The 24,866-nt window shown below is 49.7% G+C and overlaps 1 protein-coding gene across 1 annotated transcript in view; it reads left to right on the top strand.

The window, feature by feature from the left end:
• The window catches only part of LOC150002005 (putative palmitoyltransferase ZDHHC11B), a 123,073-nt gene extending 101,476 nt beyond the window's left edge, over positions 1-21,597 (top strand). The window contains exons 2-7 of the mRNA XM_090286897.1: positions 14,795-15,016; positions 17,884-17,996; positions 18,524-18,625; positions 19,863-19,957; positions 20,824-20,979; positions 21,467-21,597. Of these exons, the coding sequence (XP_090143023.1) occupies positions 14,795-15,016; positions 17,884-17,996; positions 18,524-18,625; positions 19,863-19,957; positions 20,824-20,979; positions 21,467-21,597 (819 nt within the window). The remainder of the gene's footprint in view (positions 1-14,794; positions 15,017-17,883; positions 17,997-18,523; positions 18,626-19,862; positions 19,958-20,823; positions 20,980-21,466) is intronic.
• The last annotated feature ends 3,269 nt before the right edge of the window (positions 21,598-24,866 follow it).

Raw genomic sequence — 24,866 nt, 5'->3', positions numbered from 1 at the left:
GTGAGATGCTCTTCGCCGACGACGCAGCTTTGACATCACACTCCGAAGAGGGACTCCAGCAGCTAGTCACTTGCCTTTCCCACGCATGCAAGGAGTTTGGACTAGCCATCAGCCTGACGAAGACAAATGTTATGGCTCAAGGCATGGGGACTCCCCCATGCATCACCATCGACGGATACACCCTGGAGGTTGTCAACGACTTCACTTACCTCGGGTCCACCATCTCGAGCTCTCTGTCAGTCGACTTGGAGGTCAACCGGAGAATCGCCAGGGCAGCCACAGTTATGGCCAGGCTGAACCGGCGAGCGTGGAACAATTCCAGCCTCACTGAGAAAACCAGACTGCACATCTACCAAGCCTGTGTACTCAGCACTCTCCTCTATGGCAGCGAGACGTGGACCACCTACGCAAGGCACGAAAGGAAACTCAACAGCTTCCACATGAGGTGCCTGCGACGCGTCCTGCATGTCGCCTGGCAGGATAAGGTCCCCAACACCGAGGTGCTGAAGCGAGCCAATATGAGCAGTTTGCATGCAGTTCTTAGCGAGAGACGCCTCAGGTGGCTCGGCCATGTCAAAAGAATGGATGCAGGCCGTATCCCCAAAGACCTCCTCTACGGCGAGCTAGCAGAAGGCAAGAGGATGACAGGGCGCCCAAAACTGCGGTTCAAAGACATCTGCAAAAAGGACATGACACAATGCTCCATCAATCTCAACACATGGGAAGTTCAAGCAGACGACCGCCTAGCCTGGAGGCTCGCGGTCAGGCAAGGTACATCACGTGCAGAGGCTGCGCGCAACGAGGAGGCGGTCCAGAAAAGATCGAGGCGGAAGCAGCGTCAGCAGCAGCAACAACAGCCATCTGCCTTCACCTGTACCAAGTGCGGCAGGGATTGTCACTCCCGAATCGGACTGCACAGCCATTCTCGGCAGTGCAGATAGACTCTCAAGAAGCTACACCATCGTCTCTCGAGACGGACGGCTGCCGACGACGATCCATATATATCTTGAATAATCATATATCAAATATATCTTAAGTAGAGAGATAGAATCTTAAGTAAATATGTCTATACAAATCATTTTTTAAAATATTTGTATTGTTGTTCTATTACAGTTGTCCAATTCTCCCCCTATTGCTCCCCCCTACCCTGTTGTCCATGTCCATGGGTTATTTATACTAGTTCCTTGTATTCATATATATCTTAAGGTGATACATATATATTAATCCAAAGAAAAATACAACTTTCTTAGTTTTTCATGTTAACAGTGCATACAGAAGTTCCTGTTATTCAAAGGCTACGGTAAGGTTGATAACTCATTTCAACATTTCAGTGACTCAGTGTAATGAACTTTCCACATTTTATTATTGTAAGAATGATGGCACTGAGAGAACCATGAGGACGCAGCGAGCAGAAGAAAAGAAGTTTACTGAGGGAAATTAGCAAGCGGGGAGGAAGCCGTGCTGCGAATGGCCCGACTCCGGGGTCCTAGGGAAGGAGGGGGCTGTTTTATAGGGGGAAGAAAAAAGAAACTATTGAATTCAGTCGTTATCTCGCAGCTGTGAGTCTGAGGGCTGATCAAAGCCAAACAGAGCTTGGGTTGATGCACCCAAGGCAGCTGCAAGCAGGTAGGTGGAGGGGGGACGGTGTGGGAACCAAGGCTGTCATTTATAAATATCTGATATTTCATATTTCAGCTCAGCAAAACACAGCTTAGAAAAATATGTCCCGTCCTTTCTTTGGTCTTTGTTACTTAAAAAACACTAATTGGATATTTTACATCTATGTAGATATATATACCCACACACAACCCTCATTTACATAAACCTCAAACAACCTTTCTTTTCTAGATGGGGACAGTGAACCTGAAGTGCAAAGATGTTATGCAACTTCCCAAGTCATACAGTTACTGAGCATTATTTAAACTTGAATCCAAGATCCTGGCCTCCAAGGTCTATTCTTAATAGCAACACTGTGGTGCCTCTGTCTACTGTCCACAGTGATTTGGAATCTTCTCTGAGTTTCACCTTGCAATCTGCATTGCTCTTCCCTTCCCCATCACAGGTTCAAGGGTAGCTGCAAAAAGACAGATGCTGGTAGCAAAAATACTCTTTCATGTTGCCTTTTTATCCCATGGAAAATAACAAGAGAGCTAATTACCAGGGTGCCTAACTGACAATCCCCGGATGGTTGTCTACATTCCAACAGTGCTCTGAAATAGAGCTCTTCATTCGAAGTGAGAGAATCCTGACTTGAAGAGTCATACACCAAAAATGTAAGACACCTCGTATCCCAAGCTAGAAAAAAATACATATAATTATTGCCATTTCATGTAGTACTCAGAATGAGCATCACTGTAGAGATAAACATCCCAGAAACTTAAGTGAAAATCACATGAGCCAACTTCCTACTTAGAAAAAAATATTTTTAAGGAGAAGTGAGAGTTGAAAGAAACAATGAAGCCTTCCACCCAAAGGGCAGGAATTTCCTACATTTCTGAGTTTCTCAACTGGGCTTGGACTTTTCAAGACAATCCTGTGTATTTCATGCGAAGACTGAGGGGAAGACTGTCAATAACTGAGCTGATAGCCCTGGCCGGGTAGCTCAGTTGGTTGGAGCATCATGCCTACATCACAATGTTGTGAGTTCTATCCCGGGTCAGGCACATACGTAAGTTGCAGGCTCGAACACTTATCCGGGTGCCTGTATGGGAGGCAACCGATCTGTGTTTCTCTCTTCTCTGTCACATTGATGTCTCCCTCTCTCTCTCTCTCTCTCTCTCTCTCTCTCTCTTTCTCTCTCTCTCTCTCTCTCTCTCTCTCTCTCTCTCTCTGTCTCAAAAATCAACTTATCATCGGGTGAAGATCATAAAAGTAATAAAAAATATAACTGAGCTGATAAACCCCACTGTGTACCAGTGAAAGAAGAAAGCTTTTAAAACCTTTCAGGAATTAATAGAGACCATTCATCCTGCTTGTGTATGTCAACGAAACCTTTTTGAATATGTTCTTTTTCTCTTGGTAAAGTGCTTTGGCTGAGTCCTTAATTAGTAAGGAAGAGAGAAAAAGAGAAAACAAAATCACATTGTAAGGAAATCTACTTTGCAGTGTTTGAAAAAGCTGTTCTCTGTTGGCTTAACCTGTTAGTAAATACAAATCACATATTTATATTATTTTTAATCTATAATTCTAAAACACTCTGAAATTAGTGGCAGTCTGTTTCCTTGGAAAATAGTAATATTTTTATCGGAGACCCAAGGATAAAAGAAAATGTTATTTAAGTTAAAAAAATAAATGTACTTTCTTAAAAAGTAAGCTTAACTTGTTGAATGTGTAATAATTCACGTGTCTCAGAAATAAGAAAGCTGAAAATGCAAGAAACAAAATAAAATAAAATAAATCAATGTTTTGTTCTTTTACCATGACACGTAAGTTCTACATATATCTTTCCAAATGAAGCTTCAGTCACTGAATCTAAGCAGCAGGGTTTTGAGAGAGCCTGGACAGTAATTCAAAAGTAAGAAAAAATGGCTGCAGGTAGAGAGGGAGAGGATTAAATAGTAGGAAGCCTGCTTGGGTCATTGGATCCTCATCATGGCTCAATCCAGGAAAAGCCTTTGGAGGCTATTCAGGTCTACTACCAGGATATCCACTGGGGGATTTTAGTGGTCATTTGCTCTGGCACACCTGCATAAAGAAAGAAACGGACAGGCCACAGGTATCACAGAAACAGGTAGCTAGCCAGGGAGGATGAAAGATGCCAGGAATCAACCCTCCCACCCCTGAAAATTAAATTAATTTTACTTACAGCATTAAGTGGAAAGCTAGCCATACTTTTTATGGGATTCCAATGACATTTATATTACATACAAGACATTTTATTAACAAATTAATATCTATGATAAAAATAGTCTCATAAGCTCTTAAATTCAAAACTTTAAATAGTTGAAAAGTCATTGTGGGGGGGAAATAATATGGAGAGGTACATGCACAAAATTTATATCACATCATTTTGATTACCCACTTACTTTTAGGGACAAAAACCACATTAAGTATGTTCATGTGCATCTCTGAAGGAAGACTATTTTAGCCTTAAGCTTTTATTAGCAACAGTGAAAGACAGGAAGTAAAGATGAATGAAAGAGTTCCTTGGAGTGCATCAGAACAAGCACTCAAATTCCAAGTGCTGAAAAGCAAGACTTTAACAAAAGTTATCATTGTACTTACTTATAATGAAAATAGTTTTAGGAAATAAAACAAAAAAGAAACAAAAGAATAATGGAGGCAGGATGGAATGCAGTGAAAGAGATAGTATTCAACAGCCATAGAAAGCACGTGTGTTACTTTTCTGTGGTTAAAATAATTCGACTTATGAATTTTTTTTGGTGTTTCTACCATGTAATATGTGAATTACAATGAAAATTTGGTGTCTGTTAAATACTCTACCAAAGTGCATACTTTTAAAATAAATTCTGAGTTTATTTTTTATGTAACGCTGTGATTAGACATGTTTTTCAAAGTTTTAATAATTTATCATTGAAATGTCTACCCATGTGCAGGGAAACCGTCTAATACTTATCGGAATCCAATGGTATGGGACTCTTGAGCTTGAGTAAATTACCAAGTGTCATCTAATTCACCTGCCAGCCAATAGAATTATTGCTTCCAGATCATCCTTGACAGGTGTGTCTGTCGATCCTCTTCTTCATCACTTCCAATGATAGAGGTCATTGGATTTACTCCAATCACCAGGCCAACCTATTTCTTCTTTCTATAACTTTGGTTGCTCGAAAGTTCTTAACAGTAAGACCATGTCTGTAGCTTTCATTCATTCTTGCAAGTTTGTCATCTATAAACAGAGGACCAAAGGTCTGAATAAAGTTTCCAAGTGTATCTTAACTGTCTTACTTCAGCCTAAATACTCGAGATCTTTCAGTAATATCCTATAAAGTATGCAATGGTAAAACTATACCTACTTGGATCAGACACTTTGTTTCTGCAAATGGGGAACAGCATTAATCCCTGCTAGCTTATTTAGCAGCTTGGTCCCATCATTGTTTCAACTGGATTTTCATTTACTGAAATGAACTGCCATTAAGGCCAGTGATCCTCTTTATGCCCGTGGACACATCAAATACAAATACGAAGCATAAGTCTGTGCTATTTCCATCCTCCATGATGAGTCCTGAAAATGACTGAAGGGAGCAAAGAAGGCAAGTAAAGAACAGAAATATTGCCATCGAATTCATCCTTCCTTTCTTTTGTTCCTCCTCTCTTCCTACTTTCTTCTGTTGGGAGCATACATATGTCATTCCCTGTGTTTTCTCCGCATTTAGCCAAGAACCTAGCACAGAACGGGGGGTCAAAAAATTATTTGTTGATGAACTTATTTGCATTTTCATGTCAGACATAATTCAATAGAGGACATGAGAATTAGGAATGTCACCAGGTGTCTGTCGGGTCCGACGCCCCTCAATAGCAGCTAGGTGGGCTCTGGTCCGGCTGTGAATCAAACCTTCCGTGGAGGCTTTGGGAGGTTTTGTATGCTTTATTGGTGTGGCGTGGCCAAGAGTGCTGGCGGCCCACTGTCGCACCTACTCTAGAGTGCCATGAGTATCCACTTGTTACATACACAAAGGTGGCTTCTAGCCTAACATGACATCAGTCACCAGAAGTAGTTATGTCACTGGTTATACTGCTGAGTCTGTTACCAGAACTCAGCTGCTGAATCAGCTACCCGGAAGTAGACTCAAGTCCCATTTTAAGCCTTGGCCACATATCGCCAGGAGCCTCACCCTGACAGGGGGGTCAGTAAACAGTGAGAGACGTCTGAACAAGAAGGGGCAGGGAGGGTGCTGCCATGGGACTCTGTAGGTCAGGAGCAGACCAAGGCCAGAGAGGGCCTGTGTTTGGCAGGGAGGAGATTTTTAGGATTACCCAGATAGTGGTGGGGAGGTAGATCATGGCGTGGTAAGCTAACAAACTTTTCACGGTGTTGGTAAACTGGGCTTCTCATTTCTTTCATGTATGCGGGAGGGGGAGTAAGTGATCATTCACCAAATTGGAAAGGAAGTCGTTGACACTGGGCATATCTTACCTAAGCGCAAGCCAATTTTTAGTTGATTTGGAGCACTGGTACTTCCGAGTGTCCTGTGTCCTGGAAAGGGACCTCAGTTTGGGGACAGCCCCCGTTCTCCCAACTCTGGTGACATCTGTACCTTTATTTTCACTCTTTGCAATGAATCAGGAATGGGGTTGCTGGTGTATTGATAAATATCTATTTCATTTTTTGAGGAAGCGCCAAACTTTGTTCCAATGAGGACTTCTAGTTCTTCCATGTTTGGAACAGCCGGTGTTGGTCATCGTTTTGGTAGGAGCCATTCCAGTGCGTGTGCAGTTGTAACTATTGTGGTTTGACTTCGTGTTTACCTAATTAATGTCCAACGATCTGAACATCCTTTCCTGTGCTATTTGCCTATCCAGTTATAGTTTCTGGTGAAGTGTTTGTTCAGATTTTATCCCCATTTCAGAAATCAGGTTGTTTCTCTTTATTGTTAAATTTTGAAAGTTTCTTCTGTACTCTGCATACAAGAACACTTTGCTAATATGTTAATCCAGCCTGTGACTTATGTTTTTATGTTTTGTAATGGTGACATTCTAGAGCAAATGAGTTTAACTTTGATGAAGTACGATTGTCCATTTTTTCTTTACTAGTGTTTTTGCCTTTTTATGAGAGGAAACTGTGCTTACGTCTGTATCACAGACATTATCCTAGTCAAGAAAAAAGACAATCGTCCAGTAAGTCGGGAGAAAGGCACAAATAAATAAGTAAACAAATGACTCATTAAGGGAGGTGCAAAAGGCTGATTTGTATAATGTTTCATAGGATGGGAAGAGCTCCTAAATACACAATAATCAATACCATTGTCAAGGGTCATGTACTGAGCACTTTATATTTGTTAATTCTGCTGCTCACTAAAATTCTCCCGAAGAAATATTATTTCCATTTTTGCAGATGAGAAAATCAAGTCAGAGTCCAGAGACTCTGACTGGTCATGTCCCCAGCAAAAGGCAGAGCTGACATTCAAACACCCGTCTCTCTGGCCCCCGAGTCAGCCCAATACCCATTTTCCGTATTGTTACCTACCACTCCATTTTAACAAGGAGAGTTGGCTTCTTAGTTACTACTCATCTGCTGCTAAGTGGATGCTTAGGTTCAGGTTTAGATGCCCTGTCCCCAAGCCTGCCTGCTTTCTGTCCTGGCACAGAGCTGCTGAAGTGTGATCAACAAGAACCCTGGTGAAAGTGTGCCTTTGGGAAGGTTTCACATGTGTATGTGAAAAGAATGGAAAGAACATTCCAAAAGGAGAGAACTGCATGAGCTTTGATGGGGAAAAGAAGAGTCAGGGCTTCCCTGGGAGTCAGAGAAGATGGTATAGGGGGAAGTTAGAGCCACGCTGTGGACGGCCTCAGGGACAGAGCACTTGGGGGGAGGGCTGCCTTCCTACCTTCAGAGCAACGGTGTGATCGGAGCTGTAGTGCTGTGGAGAGGGGCAAAGAAAAGGAGAGACTGGGAGACCAGACAAGAGCCCGCCCCAGCCCCAGTGGTGCTGGTGGTGGGCAGGGTGGGGAACAAAGGTGTTGGGATGAGCTCTTGAACAAAGATGAAACCACAGTAGGGGAAAGCAGAGGAAGGCTGTTGCGGGAGCATTCCAAAGGCAGAATCGACAAGACTTAATTGGTTCTCTCAAGTCGAAGGGTGCATTCACGGTGACTGTGTTTTCCAATCCAAGTGATAGAGAGACAGTGCTAATGCTGACTAGAATAAAGCAGTCAGAGGTAGTCTGGTTTGGATTGAAAAACTTTTTTTTTAAATTTTGAGGCTGCTGGCTAGAGCAGTGATTTTCAACCTTTTTCATCTCATGGTATACATACTTAGGAAAATCGTGTGGCACACCAAAACCTATTTTTGCTCATCTGACAAAATCTAAGTATAATTTTGATTCATTTACACTGAATGGCTCTTGTTGTGTTGGCTCCTGTCATTTTTTTTTTTAATTTGACTACCAAAAAGGGAAGAGGTCAGACCCCTGACTAAAGAGTCAGGTATTGCATATTTTAAAAATCCTTGTGGCACACCACTGTGCAACATGGCATACTGGTGTAAAATTGCTGTGTTAGAGCTAGCGTAAGAGTGAGTATTTAATTCAGGAATGAGAACTGTTAAAGGGTATTTCTTAGATGTCCAGCCAGTAGGGTAATCAGCTGAACTTGGGTCCTGGGAACCAGACCCCCGCGGTTGCATGCTCCGACCAAGCAGAACAAGGAACTTAGGCTAACTGTTATTCCTTTGAGCAGTGACCTATTCCTTTGAGCAATAACGTGGGGAATAGTGGAAAATTTTTGTCTATACAAGCTGTATTTCTGTCCAAGATTCTGCACCTGCAGGAACAAGAATGCACCTGAAATGCTTTGTAAGCCCCCCAATGCCTAAGGTCGGGGCTGTCCACCTAAGTCCGGCTTGTGGACGGGTGGGCAGTCACTGGCCAGCTAATAAAGGCTCTTTAAATTCTAATTTGGTTGTCTCCGACCGTTTGGTTCTCGCACTTGTTCCACAACAAGAACAGATTGTGTTTGGGTCATTTACAAGGCAAGGTGGCCGAAGCAGAGAGTATGGAGACATCCCCTAAGGCAGAAATTCTCAAACTCTGATGTGCTCAAGAATCACCAGAGAACCCTTGGCACAGTTACCTGACACCTAGTGCATGTTTGATAGATCTCATTCCCTTCCTGAGCAGATGGCATTGCAAAGCATCTTAAGATGTTGATCTAAAGAAATGAGCAATATAGGTACTGTAGGAAATATGCACATATCAGTTGTTGTTTATTTATTTCACATAAAGAGCCATTTCTATCTTTCAAGTCATACCACACAGGCACTTATTTAATCTGTTAACTATAATACGGATCCTAACCCTAAGAGAAGTATGTGGACTGAGTTCTGCTGATTCTCCATTATCCAGCAGTGAGGAATGTGGCTTTTGGAGCCATGGAGCTTGGGTTTGCATTTTCTCACTTACAAAATGGGATCTTGGACAATTTACCCAAATATCACTGCCTGGCCTCCTTCTGTGTAAAACAGAGAGAAAAGAAGGATAATAAATATATGTGCCTCACAGGGGCGCTGCCATGATGTATAACACAGCAACTGACACCTAGTGCACGTTTAATAACTGTTGGTTATACGTTTTTCGTTGGCTAGCCCTGGGGGGAGGGAACTCGTACCAAGACGCTGCAGGGAGAGGGGCTGGTGCATCAGGAGTCACGAATGGTTCCCTGAATTGGGACAGGAGCAACGTGTCAGCCTGTGCCACGGCAGAAGCTTAGACTGGTACCCTGTGTGAAATCCAACCTGGCTGCCATGGGCTGAGAAGCAGAGGCCCTTCCGGAATCTTCTGACTCCTTGGTCAAATTTCCAGCTTGAGGAATTACAGTGATTTGTGCAAGAATCCTCCTTCCATCTGAGTGGGTCAGTGGACTAGGCACTGTCATCACTTTCTGTCCTTATTGGTGGCTAAGTGTGGGCTTTGTAGAGGGGTACACTGTGCTCCTCTGTGTGGGGCAGACGACCTTCCCATCAACCGTTCAGTCTGTAAAACAAGCCACCGCAGGCCGACAAGCTAAAATGTCAAAGTGCAGGCTTCTTTCTGATCTATACTCGTTCAGATAACCGCCTGAGCTGATGTGTTTCCCCTTACTCGATCAATCAGTTATTTCACTGAGATGATCAACTTTTCTTCTTAAGTCTCTGTGGGCCAGCCCATGCCTTTCATCCTGATCATCACCCACAGCATAATAAAAGCTGACATCTAGTGAGACCTTCCCGTGTGTCAACACTGTGCTCAGCTCTTTGAAACGTGACCTCCTTTAATTCTCATAGCATCACTTATGAGGTCGCTGTTATTACCACCTTCCAGTTGAGAAAACCGAGGCCGTTTTTGCCTAGTATACCGGTAGGGCAGGAGGGTTAACAGTGGGCAGAAAAGAGAATTCTGCAAGCATACTACCTGTCAGAGCTCCCAGGTGGAGACCGTGTGTCAAGCCCCCGACCCTCTCCACAGGAGCCATGAGACGGTCTCCTAAGCAGAGAAAAGTTCTTGTGGCATGCAGAGCACGTGCGGTAGCTTTAGCACTCAACTGCTAAAGAAGTTCTTCTAAGGAAAACCTTTTCTCCTTCATAGGCTCCCAGAAGCATTCACACATCCTGGCTCTTTTGAAAAGGGCTCAGAAGATGGGCCACATCCACAGAACTGGGCCAGGTGGCAACTTGGGCCTGCAGGGGAATCTGGGCACTAGGGAAAAGAGGAACAACAGGACCTGCTGCACAAGAGGCACTCAGCAATGTTTGTGGACCTATTACTGGAATCTTGCTATTCAAGTGAAGGCAGTTCAACCAGCCAGGAGAAAACGTGGCTAGGGACAAGCTGGTTCCCAGGGGCCTTTTGGTTGCCATTGAAAGGCCTCCCTGGCACCTGACTCCCCAGTCGGCACCTGGCGTTCATGTGTCCCTCACTCCCTGACCTTTGTCCTTCTGCCATGGCACTTGTGTGGCCACAAAGAAGGCAGCCTGCAGGGCCATCAGGCTCAGGCAGCTGTGCTTGTGCCGCAGTCCCCAGGTCTGACCCAGAGGCGCCCACACCCTGGCAAGGATGTGAGTCTTGGCTTCTGGAGCACAAAGAACTGACTGGGTCAAGTGTGATGAGGAGAGTTGGGATTGACCCCTTGGCCACACTGAGCTGTTAAAGCAAGGAGGTCAGGGAGGGCCATGAGCTGACCTTTGTGTCACCGAGGGGCTGTATCATGATAAGAAGCATTCTAGGTAAAAGTGAGGACCACGTAAAATGGACCCACGGGCAGATGGTGAAGGCTGGTGTTGCCCACCAGCCCACCCTTGCACATCATCCTCGGGGTCTCCGCGGGGTCTGCTTCAGATCACCATCCCCCAACTCAGCTGCCAATGGGCGTGTCCAGAAGACTGGACATTATGAGGTACCTGGGGCTTTGTTGTTGCCGTGTCAACCAGGGAGGTTCTGAGGTCCTGGTTGCACGGATCCTCCTCAGTTTGGCCTGTGCTGAGCGAGAGTGTGTATGCTTTTTTGTTCAGTCAGGACATCTTTGATAGCTGAAAAAAGAAGAGTGTGGAGGTAGGAGCTTCACTTCTTCTCTTCTCAGCAGGGGACTAGGAGGTTTGGCGCTGGAGGTCTGGAAAGACCCAGCAGGACACGGAGCCAAATCATGATTCATATACATCAGGGTCTGTGTCTGACGACAGTTTAGTAATGTTTGCACACAGGTCATGGTGTCGTAAGGGTGCCAAGGAGTGGTGTGTGGTGTGTATGCGTGTAGTGCCTGTGCAGCTGTGTTTTGTGCATGTGTGTGACATGTGGTGTGGGGGGATGTCAGTGTGTGCTGTGCATGGGTTGTGTGTTGTGCTTGTGATGTGGGTGTGGTGTAATGTGTGTGTGTGTGTGTGTGTGTGTGTGTGTGTGTGTTCACAGCCGACGGCAGCATTAAAGCCATGTGTCAGGTGGAACAGGGGAGGAGAGCGCTTTCGCTGGCTTTCACTGCTGGCGTCTGACCAGTTTGGCTGCACGGTGGTGCTGGGAAGAGGACTCAGTGACAGGGAATGAGCCTGTTGGCATCTGCTTTCTGGCTGGGTGAGGGAACCTGGTCTGTCTCAGCCGTGGGGTCCTCAGCAGCACACCTCCCCTTAAGAAGCGTGAAGAACTGTGTGCCATTGGCAGATGGGATAGCACTATTGTTTCACTTCTCTTAAGTGTGGAGCTGCTGGGGGACAGCCGAATCTCCAATGGGAAGTGATATTTCCCAGAAGGCCTGGCCCCGAGCAGATGGTCCTCACAATGGGATGGGTGGGTGGGTGGCTGGAGGTGGATGTCTCTGTTACCCCTGGAGGGACTCCCTTTGGTTGTGGGATGGGGTGTCCCCAGACGAAGCACGTTGCCCACACAGGGAGACAGTGGGGGTGCTCACAGGTAGCCCACTTTAATTGTGCCCATTCCAACCCAGAAGGAAGCAGGAAGTGCCACATTTCTCGACAGCCAGGTATTTGGTACCGGTTGTTGTTTTGTAACCGATCTCCCCAAAGGTGAGAATTTGGACTAGGTAATGCACACGTTCCCTTTTGCACAGATGTTTAAAAACTGGGTGAGAACAGCACTTGGTCTTTACTAATGGAGATGAGTGCAGACCCTGCTGAAAGGGGAGGAGTGAGGTGAGGGTGTGCAGCACCTTCCTTAGGGCAGGGGAGGGCAATCCAGCCCCTTTATCCGAAAGAACCCTTTTAGACCCCATGGCCCTCTGCAGAACCCGGGAAATCCCAGCACAGCACCTGGGAGAGCTGGAGCAGCTTGGGACGACCCGGCCCCCTGTGTGAGCACCGGATACCACCATGCAACCTGTGAGAGAACCCAGTAGTGCCTGCCAGAGCCCCAGGCAATGCAATCCGGAGCTAGAAGCAGCACCTGGGAGAGCCCCGCCCAACACCCCAGAGAGATCTGAGCAGTGCCAGGAAGAGCCCCAGACAGCACTGTGCGAAGCCATACCCAGTACCTTCCAGAGCCCCACTCCAGACTTTAAGGAGCCCGGAGGAGCGCCTGGGAGAGCCTCGCGCAAAGCCTGGGAGAGCCCCACACAACAGCTTGGGGAGCCCGGTGGAGCGCCTGAGAGAGCCCCGCGCAATGCCTGGGAGAGCCCCACACAAAATCTTGGGGAGCCCGGTGCAGCGCCTGAGAGAGCCCCACGCATCGCCTGGGAGAGCCCCACACAACAGCTTGGGGAGCCCGGTGGAGCGCCTGAGAGAGCCCCGCGCATCGCCTGGGAGAGCCCCACACAAAACCTTGGGGAGCCGGGTGGAGCGCCTGAGAGAGCCCCGCGCATCGCCTGGGAGAGCCCCACACAAAACCTTGGGGAGCCGGGTGGAGCGCCTGAGAGAGCCCCGCGCATCGCCTGGGAGAGCCCCACACAAAACCTTGGGGAGCCCCGTGAAGCGCCTGAGAGAGCCCCGCGCATCGCCTGGGAGAGCCCCACACAAAATCTTGGGGAGCCCCGTGAAGCGCCTGAGAGAGCCCCGCGCATCGCCTGGGAGAGCCCCACACAAAACCTTGGGGAGCCCCGTGAAGCGCCTGAGAGAGCCCCGCGCATCGCCTGGGAGAGCCCCACACAAAACCTTGGGGAGCCCGGTGAAGCGCCTGAGAGAGCCCCGCGCATCGCCTGGGAGAGCCCCACACAAAATCTTGGGGAGCCCCGTGAAGCGCCTGAGAGAGCCCCGCGCATCGCCTGGGAGAGCTTTGGACTTCTGTCTGTGCTTGCAGATACGTGTCGTAAACATCCATGGGTAAGTGTATGCCTGGCCCCCGGCCTGTGTCACCTTGCTGACCAAGGTGCCTGCTGACAGTTGGCCAGACTCAGAGCTCTGTCAACAGGCATTGTTCCGACTTTTCTCAGAGATTTGATTCAGACAGACCTGTAGATTCATTTGCTCACTCCTGTGGCCAGTCTTCAGATTCGTTGGCATGAACCTTTTCTGGGCACTTTCAGCCTCATATATTTCAAGATCTTTCAGTTTGCTCTCATGCTTTAGTGATAGTTTCGCTGCTTCTACTTTAGGATCTAAAGACTCTCAGAACTTGAAGAACTACTCTGTTTTAAATTGTACAAAAACGCAGATCAGTTACAACTTATAGCTATCCATCTATTGTAAGCAATCTCATTCTTGTCCAGCTCCCGGAACACACTTTGTGTAGAAATCTTAAATCTACTTGAAGTACAGACACACTTTCTTCACGTTTTTCTTTGTTTCTTCTCTTGCATCCTGTTCATTGCCCCATTGGACCCTACAGATGAGTAAGTTCGGGACCACTGTGGCCCAATGTCCACCTGGTGTCACACCCGGAGAACCAGAGTGGGTGACCAAAGCAGTGGACAGCAGCCAGTATGAGCTGTTAGGAAATTCCTAAGGGATTTCACAACTCATAAAAAAGACTCTTAGAATTTTTTTCAGTATCAATTACATTTCCTGTGCACTTTATTCTGAATGGACTATGAAGGGCTCTGGACAACATAATGTGGCCAGGCCAAGTTTCCTAAAAGTCTACCTGTAGCAGCTCTGGATATCACTCACCCCCTCTCCCACACCCTCTAATGCTCTGCAGTTTCCTCATCAACAGGTGACCCTTGCCACCTCACTGGCCAGAAGGAGCCACTGTTTGCTCCCAGCTGCTCTCCCTGGAAGATAGCAGGGTAGCCAGAGATCACAGGCTTTGCCTGTCCCCACAGAATAATTAACACAGAACTCTCTGGAAACGTGGTCTCTGGTTCTGTTTTAACAGTTACCAACAGGGAGAATTCTCAGGGAGGATTTCATTCAAATAAGAGCATCCCCTCATCACACCTGCAGTTTGCTTTTCTTACATTATCCGTATTTTTCAAGGGTGAGGGCCCGGTGCTGACCCACCATCCCCCCCCACCCCCAGACCGATAGGTCTTCTGACGAGTCCATGTGCATTATAAGCAAGCCCCAGACATGTTTATTCAGCCCCTCCTAGCAGGCCATGCCCTGGGCCACGCTGTGGATCTAGGCTTTAGCCATCCTCGGCATCAGTGCAGGCTGCCACAGGCCATGAGGAACTGGCTCTTGCCCACACCAAGGGTTCAGGCATGTGGGTGCCCCTTCGAAGGAGGTCCACGGACTGCCATGCTCCCCCTTTTGGTCTTGCAGATGCACTGCTGTGGCAGGAGCCAGAGACCGGTCCTCCCAGAACCTGTGACCAGCAGGGCAAAGCAGACAATGCCACCTCGCTTGTCCAGAGTGAACGGCTGGTCGAAGCCCCTCAACAAATACCAGGTGTTATCTTGGGCCATGTCCCTGATCTTGGCCTTGGCGATGTATTGCATTTTTATTCCCTTGCTGCCTAGTCAGTGGAAGTACATCACCTGCGGAGTATCCTTTTACTGGGGCAGCACATGCCTGTTGTCCTGAGTGGGAAGGGGCTTCACAAGGACTCCTCCAGCAGAGGGGGCTCCAGGTATATCCTGAAGATGCTCTCCCTCTGAGCTCTGTCTTCTATGCTGAGTCAACCCCAGCGGTAGTCTCCCACTCCCAACTTCTCACCCCATTCACCGCCCATTCTCAAGATGTCCCCTTCATCAGCTACCTAACATTCACCTTCCCTTTTATTCTCTGTGAGGCTCAGTATTTCTGTGTCCTGGATAAAGTGCAAGTGCTCGTGCTCACATAGGAGTGTCAGCTCTCACCCACAGTGGGTGCAGAGAGAGCACACCTAGCTTTGCTTCACGGGGAAGCAAGGGTGCCCCTGTGAGGTGGGTAGAGAGCTTCAGACACAGGAAGGAGGCGGGAACTGACCCACCGCTGCTTTCTCGATGATCAAGGGATCAATCTGTGTTGCCCAACTAAGAAGAGTGGGTTTAATAAGAACTTAAAAAACAAAACAAAACACTGTAGCCTTTTAAGGTACAGTTCAAGTTTGCTCTCCCTAAGGCCCTGCCAGGTGCTTGCTATGGGAGCCTGTCCCCCATGACAGAGCTTCCAGGCCAGCCCTCCCCTGGCTGACGGGGGTTGCAGGTCTGAGGTCCTCCAGGAGAGGCTGTGTTATTGTGCCCAGGACACTCCTGCCTTTGTACTTCTTGTCTCAGGGCGGCCTGAGGTTTTCTTGTGTGTCTTGCGTGATGCTCTTGCAGCACCAGCTCCATCCCAGCTAGGCCTGTGGGTGCCAGCATGCCTCCCCACCCTCCCCCTTAGCAGCACAATGGACCGTGTGTGAGTTTCCCCTGGCTGCTGCTGGAACAAGTACCGCAGACTGAGCCGCTTAAACAAATAAGTGTATTCTGTCAGTTCCCCAGAAGTGGCCCCACCGGAGTCTGAAATCAAGGTGTGGGCAGGGCCACAACCCTCTGAGGCCTCCAGGGGAGGACCAGCTCCTCATTCCCAGCCCTAGTGGCCTCAGGTGTCTCTTGGCTTGAGGACGGCGTCCTTCTCTGTGTCCCCACATATTCTTTCATTCATCCCTCTGTGCTAGTCTTCTCTTCTCAAAAGGACACAATTCACTTGGATAACGACCCACGCTAAGGGCCTCGCCCTAGCTTGAACTTCCACAAAGACCTGTTTCTGAATTAGATGCATCGAGGCCCAGAGGATCATGGCTGCAAGCTCTGTTGGGGACTCAGTTCAGCCCCGAACTGTGGGTTTGCCTATGTGCCAGATTAGAGGCCATTATCCTCATTCTCTTTTGACTCATACCTCAGCCCTGTTTGGGCTCCGAGTCTTTGTCCTATCTGCTTTATGGTCCAGCAAGGATTTCGGGTCACCTGCACTCCCTGCCCACACCTGCCGTGACCATCCCCCACCCCTGGGAGCTCAGGGCTCAGTCTGTGCTGCCCGTCCCCACTGGTCCTATGAGGACGATACAGGATGCGTTTCCTGGCTGTCCGGGGCCCCGGCTGCCTTTGGAACACACGTGTCGGTCCACTTTTCCACCCTGGGAACCCCACACCAGCGACACCCTGGAGGGAAGAGAGCAGGTGACTATGGGCCCTGCTCTCTGCCTCCTGCTGCTGCCACCAGGAGGAGAGGCTAACAGTGCGAGGAGGGCCTGGCCTGGCCTGGGACCCTCTGCACTGTCTGTTTGCCAACACGGATTATTGCAAGGGGACCTTCCAGCCTGTTCTCAGAACAGCTCCTGCAAACACTAAGGACTTGCCAGGCGGCTCCTGATGTGTAATCGAAGGGTGACCAGGAGCCCCCTTCCTTTTCCTGTTTATGATTGCCCCTGAAAGTAATAGCAGGGAACTTGAGGCTGTGGCAGCTACGATGTAGCCTTTCCATTTCAGGGCCTCAGCCCCCCTCAGTGAAGGTTACTGAGTGAGACCAGCCAGGTCATTTTGGGGAAAACGTGACCAAATTTCTCTCAGCAGTCCTTGCTGTGGGTGACCAGCGAGTGGAGGGACTGACTTGGACGTGATCGAGTGCTGAGTACCGGCCAAGGCATTTGGCCAAACAGGCAGACATCTTCATGTCCAAGGGGGCTATGCTCAGTTTAGTCCACTTCATGTGGTTGGGACAATACCCAAAACTCCTAGAATCTTTTCCCCCTGGAAGCCTCACCTGCTGGTTCCAAAAGGACTAGTTCCAGGAGATAGCAAGTCCGTAGCCTTGCAGTTTTGGAAGGGTTTGGGAAATTGGCCACAGGTAACTCTGCAGAGCTTACCTGGCAGGCCCAGGCCAGGTGCCAATTTTAAGTTGAGGGTCTGAGTGTGTGGAACACTGTCTCCTCAGTCCCTGGTAGTGTTCTGGTTTGGGAGCTAAGTATAGACACTGGAGCAAAGGTTTGGGCCACACGGCTCAGTCCCAGCCTCACCTGCTGCCCAGGAGCAGGCCCCTTCTAGCAACCCACCTGTTCATGCACCCATAACGCACCTACACAGCCTCCAGATTGCAGCTTGGTACCCATCTGTGCACCCAGGCCTTTCCCTTCCTGAAGCGCTGGGAGCCACAGCAACAGGTACCAAACTGATGCCTCTTGGGGGACTAGGGCTCCATTGGAAAGCCCCACTAGCAGGCTCTGCCTTGTCCTTCCTGGAGGGAGAATGAGGGGCAAGAGAGGCTGTCCTCGGTACCTGCCACCGGCTCGGCCCACATCTTCAGGACTAACACCAGAGCCAGGACCACTTTTGAGGTAGTGACCAAGTCCAGGGCTGTTATTCCTTGACCCACCCGCCCGAAGGTTACTGGCACAATTTTCTTGTGCTATGTGACGACATACGTCATCTGTGTTTCCACCGATCCCGCAGAAGAGGCAGCAAGGAAAAAAAAACATCTCTAAAGAATTGCTCCCCGTGTTTGATAGAAAAAAACACAGTCATGACATCGAAGGACTGTACTGCGCCATGTGTCAAGTGAAAGTGTGAGTGCTGGACGTGGGGCCTGTACCCACTGGGTGGGTTACCAAATTTAACTCTCCAGCCACTTGTGGGGGACACTGTGGTGCTGTTTCCCTAGAAGCAGGGGCTGCTTTCATGCAGCTGACTGCTGATGTGACCCTCAGGCACACAGACCCCCTCCCCCGCCCCCAGCGGATCTAGGAGCAGAAGAGCACTTGTTTTCTTGGGGTGTCTCAGAGGAGTGCCTGTCCCCACCAGATCACAGGCCTGGTGAACTACCTGGGGTGCTTAGGGGCTTTGGGGACATAGTGGGTGGCATGAGAGGGAGGCCCAGTGGCTCAGGGCGGGATCCTAGCTTAGACTCCAGGCCTCAAACCCTGGCTCAGTGTGGCAGGGGTGGCTGAGGGACGGCGCCCCCACCCCAGGGGCACTGGTTCTCTCTGGGGCTGCTGCTGCGTCTTCCTGTCACTCTAGACTGAGGGGGCTCTGAGCCCCTCCTTTATCTGCACAGGTTGCTGACAGGCTGCTTCTCCCAAATTTTTCCTTCCAGGAGCGCAAAAGCCCAACACTGCTTTGCCTGCAAGAAATGCATCGCTGGGTTTGACCATCACTGCGAGTGGATGAACACCTGCATCGGGAGCAGGAATTACTGGTGAATGGCTGGGAGGGGGTGAAAGGGTAGGCAAAGGAGGGTCCTGAAGGGCAGAGGTCTGTGGGCTGGGGGCCTGGTGGGTTAGAGTGGGCACCAAGGGCAACAGTGGGCTGTGTTTCATTGTTCAGCATGGATGCCCTCAGGGTCTCCCTGTCTCCTTGTCTTCCAAAACATGTTTTATGGTGCAGACCTTGGACATGCTGTGAATGTGTCCTCGCAAAGTATATAGCTGGCGACCCTCCTTAGGAATGTACAGGAGCGGCCTCTGTACACATAACACAGACTGGGTTGTTGAGTTTTGACCAGCTGGCCTGGGTCCCCCTGCTCTCTGCCCGCCGGGGCGACCAGGCCCCGAGCACAGAGGATGTGGGCCGGGGTGCGTGCCAGGAGCAAGCAGCCATGGGCAGGAGGGGCTTCCTCTGTGAGGTCAGAGCGCAGGGCCCTGATGCGTACATGAGCCTCCCAAGCATGTGCCGTTGGCAGGCACAGAGCGTGCAGGTTTGCGGGCTGGCCTGCTGGGACTGAGAGCAGCTGGGGAGGCCGCGCACCGGCTGGCTGCCCTCCATGGCACTGCCCTGGCTTTCAAGTCCCTCCCGGGCCCCTGATAGGATCACTGCTGTTCTCACAGGGAATCTGTTCCACCGCAGTGGTCCCCACCTGAGTCCAGGCTGAGCCCCAAAGGCTCCTTTCGCATAATTCCAGAGCTGAAGAGGGGTGAGGTGGGGACCAAGGCTGTCCTGGCAGGAATAAGTGGGAGCAGGGAAAAGCAAACTGGCCGTGGGCAGGGGGCTGGGGACACCGTGGAATCTTGAGCCAAAGTTCTTGGTGGGCCCAGGCAGCTTGGGAGATAACACCCATCTCTGAGTCAGTTTAGCTTTGTGAGCTGGGGGTGGCCCCCTCCTTGCAGCTCCCTTGTGGGGATTCAATGGGATCCTGGTTCCATGCCGTGAGGCGATATAAGACTGCAGGTGTGGTCCTCAGTGGCCATGCACCAGTGATGTCCTCTAGAGCGCTGGGGAAAATGCTCAAAGGACAGAGAGCAGGAGAACCAAGGCCTGAGCTATGCCACGCACCCAGAGCAGCATTCAGGGTACTCAGGGTAGCCCGTGCCTTAGGGATGCTTAGGTACTTGTCCTGGGAGGCCGGGCCCCTTACTTCGTGAGGACGTACAGGCGCCGGTCACTGTGCTCTCAGGGCCACTGTCACCAGCTCTGAGCCATGTCTGCCCTTCCCACAGGTGGTTCTTCAGTCTTCTTCTCTCCACAGTAGCCTGGTTGCTGTGCATGGTGGCAATAGTCTTGGGCTCTTTTATCCACCAACTTGTGAACCCAGGTATGCTCCACACAGACCCCCACTATGGAAGTGCGTGCCGCTTCTTTCTGGTTTGCTTCCCCTCTGGTTTCTCGTGTGTCTTAGCCTCTCCCTCCAGCCTACTTCTCCTGGAATCAGTCTTCACTACTTCACCCACATGAGCCTTCAAGATTTTTCTCACACTTAATTTTTGGAAGCAGTGTGGTCAGGAGCATCACAGAGGACCATATGATAGAAATGTTCGTGGGTGGTGATGACAGCCTTCCAGTGCTACTTGAGAGTGGCTGGGGCAGAATGGACGGGGCCTGGGTGCTGCAGGCTTGTAGGCTTGCAGGACCAGGAGGGTGTTGGGGCTCAGACAGAGGGTCAGTCTATGTGACCTAGACAGAGTCACCCTCTCCCAGCCTCACCTACTGGATCCATAGAGAGTGATCATGATAGCACTGCTGAGAGAAGGGTGTGCAAAGGCATTTAGGTGGCATGGCACACACCTGGGTGAGGAGGAAGGGCTCACCTCTTTGGAGAGATGCTCATGTAGGTAGAGAGGTGCTCACCTTCGTAAGGAGGTGGTCATGTGGGTGAGGAGAAGAAGCTTACCTGGCCAGGAAGCTTGTCACCTCAGTAAAGATGTGGTCTGGGAAAAGAGAAAGGGATCATCTGGGCAGAGAGGTGGTCACTGGAGCAGGCAGGTACTCACCTGGGCAGGGATGTGGTCACTGGGCAGGGAGGTAATCACCTGGGCAGGTAGGTACCCACCTGGGCAGGAAGGTGGTCTGTCAGGCTGGCATTCCCTTCACCCTACCAGCTCTATCCCATGGTGCTTACGTGAAGGGAGGTCCTGCCATAACAACCAGTGCAAATTCTGTATGTCTTTCTTGTCTCCACAGACGTTGGCAGTCAGAACACGTGGCTGTGGTTTCTGCTCTCTTTTCATCCAAAGGCCAAGACCATAGTGTTGGCTATAATTGGGGCGATCGTGCTAGTGTTGGACCTCATCATCCTCCTGCCAATAGGGAGGCTGTTCATTCTGCACCTTTACCTAGGTACGTGCCCCCAAGCCCCTAGTCCACGTTGCCCAGTCTTTGCCCCCTCACGTTTACATGTGTCCTGAGGCAGGCTGTCCCTCAGATGGCCAGAAATGAGCTCCATGCCCAAAGGACAAACCGACATCCTGAGTGGTGGCAGGGCAAGTTCTGTTCCCAGAACTGCAGAAAACATGACAGACATTAAACAGTAGCGGGTTAACATGTTCAGAGGGATAACAAAGACCTATGAAGCAAGATGAGAAGACCATGGAAAGAGAGCAGGGTGATTGAGAAAAGCGCTGATCAGCAATCCTAACAATGAAAACATTCCACACCATGACAAGGTACCACTAGCCAGACTCTCTTCAGGAGACCTGTTAGTTTTTTCATGTCCACACGGCAGGGGCATGTGGCAGGCTCCATCGTATCCTTGAATAGGGAAGGGCATGGCTTCCCTGACACTGTGAAGCCTTTCTTGGGAAATCGGGATGGTTATTGCCTGTAGCCTCTGAGAGAAGGAGCTCGAGTGCGGGGACAACCCCAGCTGAGACAGAGGAGTGCACAGAGACAGTGCCCGAAGCGCTGTTGGCCAAGGCTCTTCCCAACGCTGCGGAGCGCACTGGTGGGGGTGGGTAGAGCAGATGGGGGATGGGGTCAAGGACACATTTTGAAAAGAGCGCCCCTTAGCAGGGTGTGCAGTAGCCTGGAGGTACACACTGGGCAGGCAAGCTACGCCTGGCACCTGCAGCAGCCATTCAGGACACAGGTGATTAGTTTACAGGGACAAGAGAACTGAACATGTACAGGATGGCCACCTGGGGACTTCAGTTTGAGTAGCCAAGAGGGTATTGGTGCCACGCTCATTGCAAGTGGGGCACCCAGGAGAGCTGGGACATTATTTACAGTAAATCGCAGCCACCGAAAAACACACACATTATTACCTCCCAGTGCTGTGAGTCAGGAGTCCAGCAGAGCTGAGCTGGGTCCTTTGGCCATGGATGGTTGGTGAGGCTCTGTCATGGTGCTAGTGGGGCCTCTGGTCGCATCTGCCTGGGTAGGACCCACTCAGGGCTCACCATCAGGTTGTCGGCAGGGTCAGCCCTTGTGAGTTGTTGGCCAGTGGCTTCCATCCGATCCTTGTCCCGTGCCTGTCCCCACATGTCGAGAATCTGGGAACATGGCAGTGACCAAATGAGGCTGAGAGAGAGGGCAGCAGGACGGAAGAAGCCCCTCTGGCCCAATCATGGAAGGGACGGCCCATTGCCTTTTCTGAAAGTCGCTAGGACAAGCCCCACTCCGAAGGACGAGGATGGAGTACACAAGGCAAGGAAGGATGCCCGGCGGTGGGCACTCCTGGGAACACGTGGGAAGCTGTTGGCAGTTGGATGCTCATTTTGAAGTTTCTGACAGGAACATCCTGATGAACCTTCAGAACATAAGTGGGAGTGAATGAAATTGTTGGCGAGGCTGAGAACCCCTAGGGATGTGGGCGACGTGGAGAGTGCCCAGGCAGAGGTGTCAAGAAAACCTCGTTCATGGAAAATGGAAGAGGAAGCGTCATGGGCGATATTGAGGAAGAGCAGGATTCTATAAATTACCTCTAGCTGATGTTGGAGGAAAAAACTGGTGGGCCTCCTTTTAATGCAAGCACTTCGCACTCTGGCTTCTAAGGTCCTCACCTGTGAAGTTTCAAGTTCTGTGCTGCGCCTTCCCTACTTTATCATTATGTCAGAGTTAAATGTTTTACGTAAAACATACTCCCAATAAGTGTGAGCTCTGGGAGACACACAGGGCATGCCTACAAGCTGATTTTGATGGTAATTGGGGAAACCCACGCAAAGGGATGAATATTTCCACTGGAATATACACAAGTGCAAGCATATATCCTGCCACAGTGACTCACGTTCAGCGTCAATGCGGAAGAACGCACTGAGAGCCAATGGAGTTAACGGAGAAAGATAAGTCAGGTCCAAACACAACCCAAGCCAAAGCACTTATGAAGACTGCCCAGGGAAGAGGTTGAGGTTCAGCTCCATGGAGCTCCCGGACCTGGGCGAGCATCCCTGCCGCACGGTGGTGCCAGCGTCTCAGCTCAATAAATAGCATGCGGCGCACAGCACTAGTCAGAGGTCCATGTTCACTTCATGGGCTGTGAGCTAGGCAGTGCGGCCCCTGAGGGAATGGGCGGAACAAGCCTCGGCTGTGTGTGAGCAGCTGCTGGCTGCTGCCCCAGGGCCAGGTGGGCCCTGGAGTAGCCATCCAGCAGCTCCCCAGTATTGTGGATGAGGATCCATCCCCTGACACCCTGAGGTGGAGCCTTGAGGGGCTGAGTCATGGGCACAGTGGATGGTTTGTAACTGCGCTTTGTCTTCTTTCTCCTTTTTAGTGTCAAAAGGGTTGAGCACCTATGAGTACGACACACAGGCCGTGAACAACAGAGGCCAGGTGCCTCACAGAGGAGCACTGTGAGGTCCCTTACAACAAGGAAAACCACAGGTACTGATGCCCCCGTGCTGCCTCCTTCCTGTTATTCAATCCCAAGGTCACCTTGTGGCTAGGACCACTCAGTCAGAGAATTTTGCTTCTGTGTGGGCATGGTCCTCTGTGTGTGTAAATGAACACGGTATGTGTGTGATGCCGTGCATGTCTCTGTCGGTGTGTGAGATGAGCATGCTTGTGTTGCATCATTTCTACACTCACGCTGCTTGGGGTCATGCCAGCAGGGCTGACTCCCTGAGGTCCGTTGCTTGAGCTGCTCCTCATCAACGCTACAAACACAGGCCCCGCCAAAGGTTCCCCTTAGAAAAATGAAAACAGAAGCCACAGACAGAAATAAAGTAGTTACCAATCTATACTGGTATCCAGAACACATAAAGAAGTTTCTAAACTCAATTGTGAGAAAAATGACCACGTTTTTGACATGGGCAGAAGATTTGAACAGACTGTTCACTGCTGTGGGTGGCTAATGAGCACGTGAAAGGATGACCAATGACCTTGCACGAGGGGGATGCAGATGGACAGCGGGCGGTGCCACTATAGACCAGGAGAGGCTCAAATCAAAAGGGCCAACAGTACCAAGCGTTGGCGAAGCTCTGGGAGATTGGAAGCCTCCCACATTGCTAGTGGGAAAGTAAAATTACCCCACCTGGAAAGCCCATGAACCAGCAATCCCACTGCCAGTTGTTTGCAGAAGGGAGATGGGAAAACACAGGAGCACAGGGCACCAGAGTTGGGGGGATGCGTGCTGTCCCCACAGTGAGGTCCTTTCCCTGGGCCCAGGAGCCTCTGAGGTACTGTTCAAAATCAGCTACCAATGGACTGGAATTTCGGGTAACACAAGCTCAATGTCAACAACTTCTATTAATCTTTTGTATTTCATTTGTCTTCACAGTAAACAGATCACAGCCCGACGTCATCTGCATGTAGGGCAATTGTAACACTACCAGAGTTCTTTTATTTGGGAATTAGCTCTATTCTCTTCCTAAACTGCCTTGCTTTAAATAGTCTTTCTTACTCTGAGATGAGAAAAATACCTCCATACTTCACATCTTCCTTTGAACAGTGTTTCTTACTCCAAGGTTATACAAATAACCTCCATAGTCCTTGCTGAGTTCAACATTCTTATTTGCTTTCTTTATATTTTTATTTCCAAGTCATCTTGAATTTATTTTCTCATTCACTGAGCTAGGAGCTAAGGTTATAGGGTCGCAACATCACTATTGGCCAGCATGTTGGCCTTCCTTGTAAAATGAAAGGCCACCCCTCCTGACACTCCCAGTTCCTGGTGACACCTGGCTCACTTCTGCCTCCAGACACAGGTGTCTGTCTCAGCTCTCCATGTCCCACAGCAGCACAGTGCTGTTTGGGTGACAGGGCTTTATTCAGCTACCTTGGATATCTGGTAG

This window comes from Furipterus horrens, unplaced genomic scaffold (assembly GCF_987537825.1).
Source record: "Furipterus horrens unplaced genomic scaffold, mFurHor1.1.pri manual_scaffold_9, whole genome shotgun sequence".
NCBI classification, from domain to species: domain Eukaryota; kingdom Metazoa; phylum Chordata; class Mammalia; order Chiroptera; family Furipteridae; genus Furipterus; species Furipterus horrens.
This window is presented reverse-complemented; position numbering and strand designations above follow the sequence as displayed.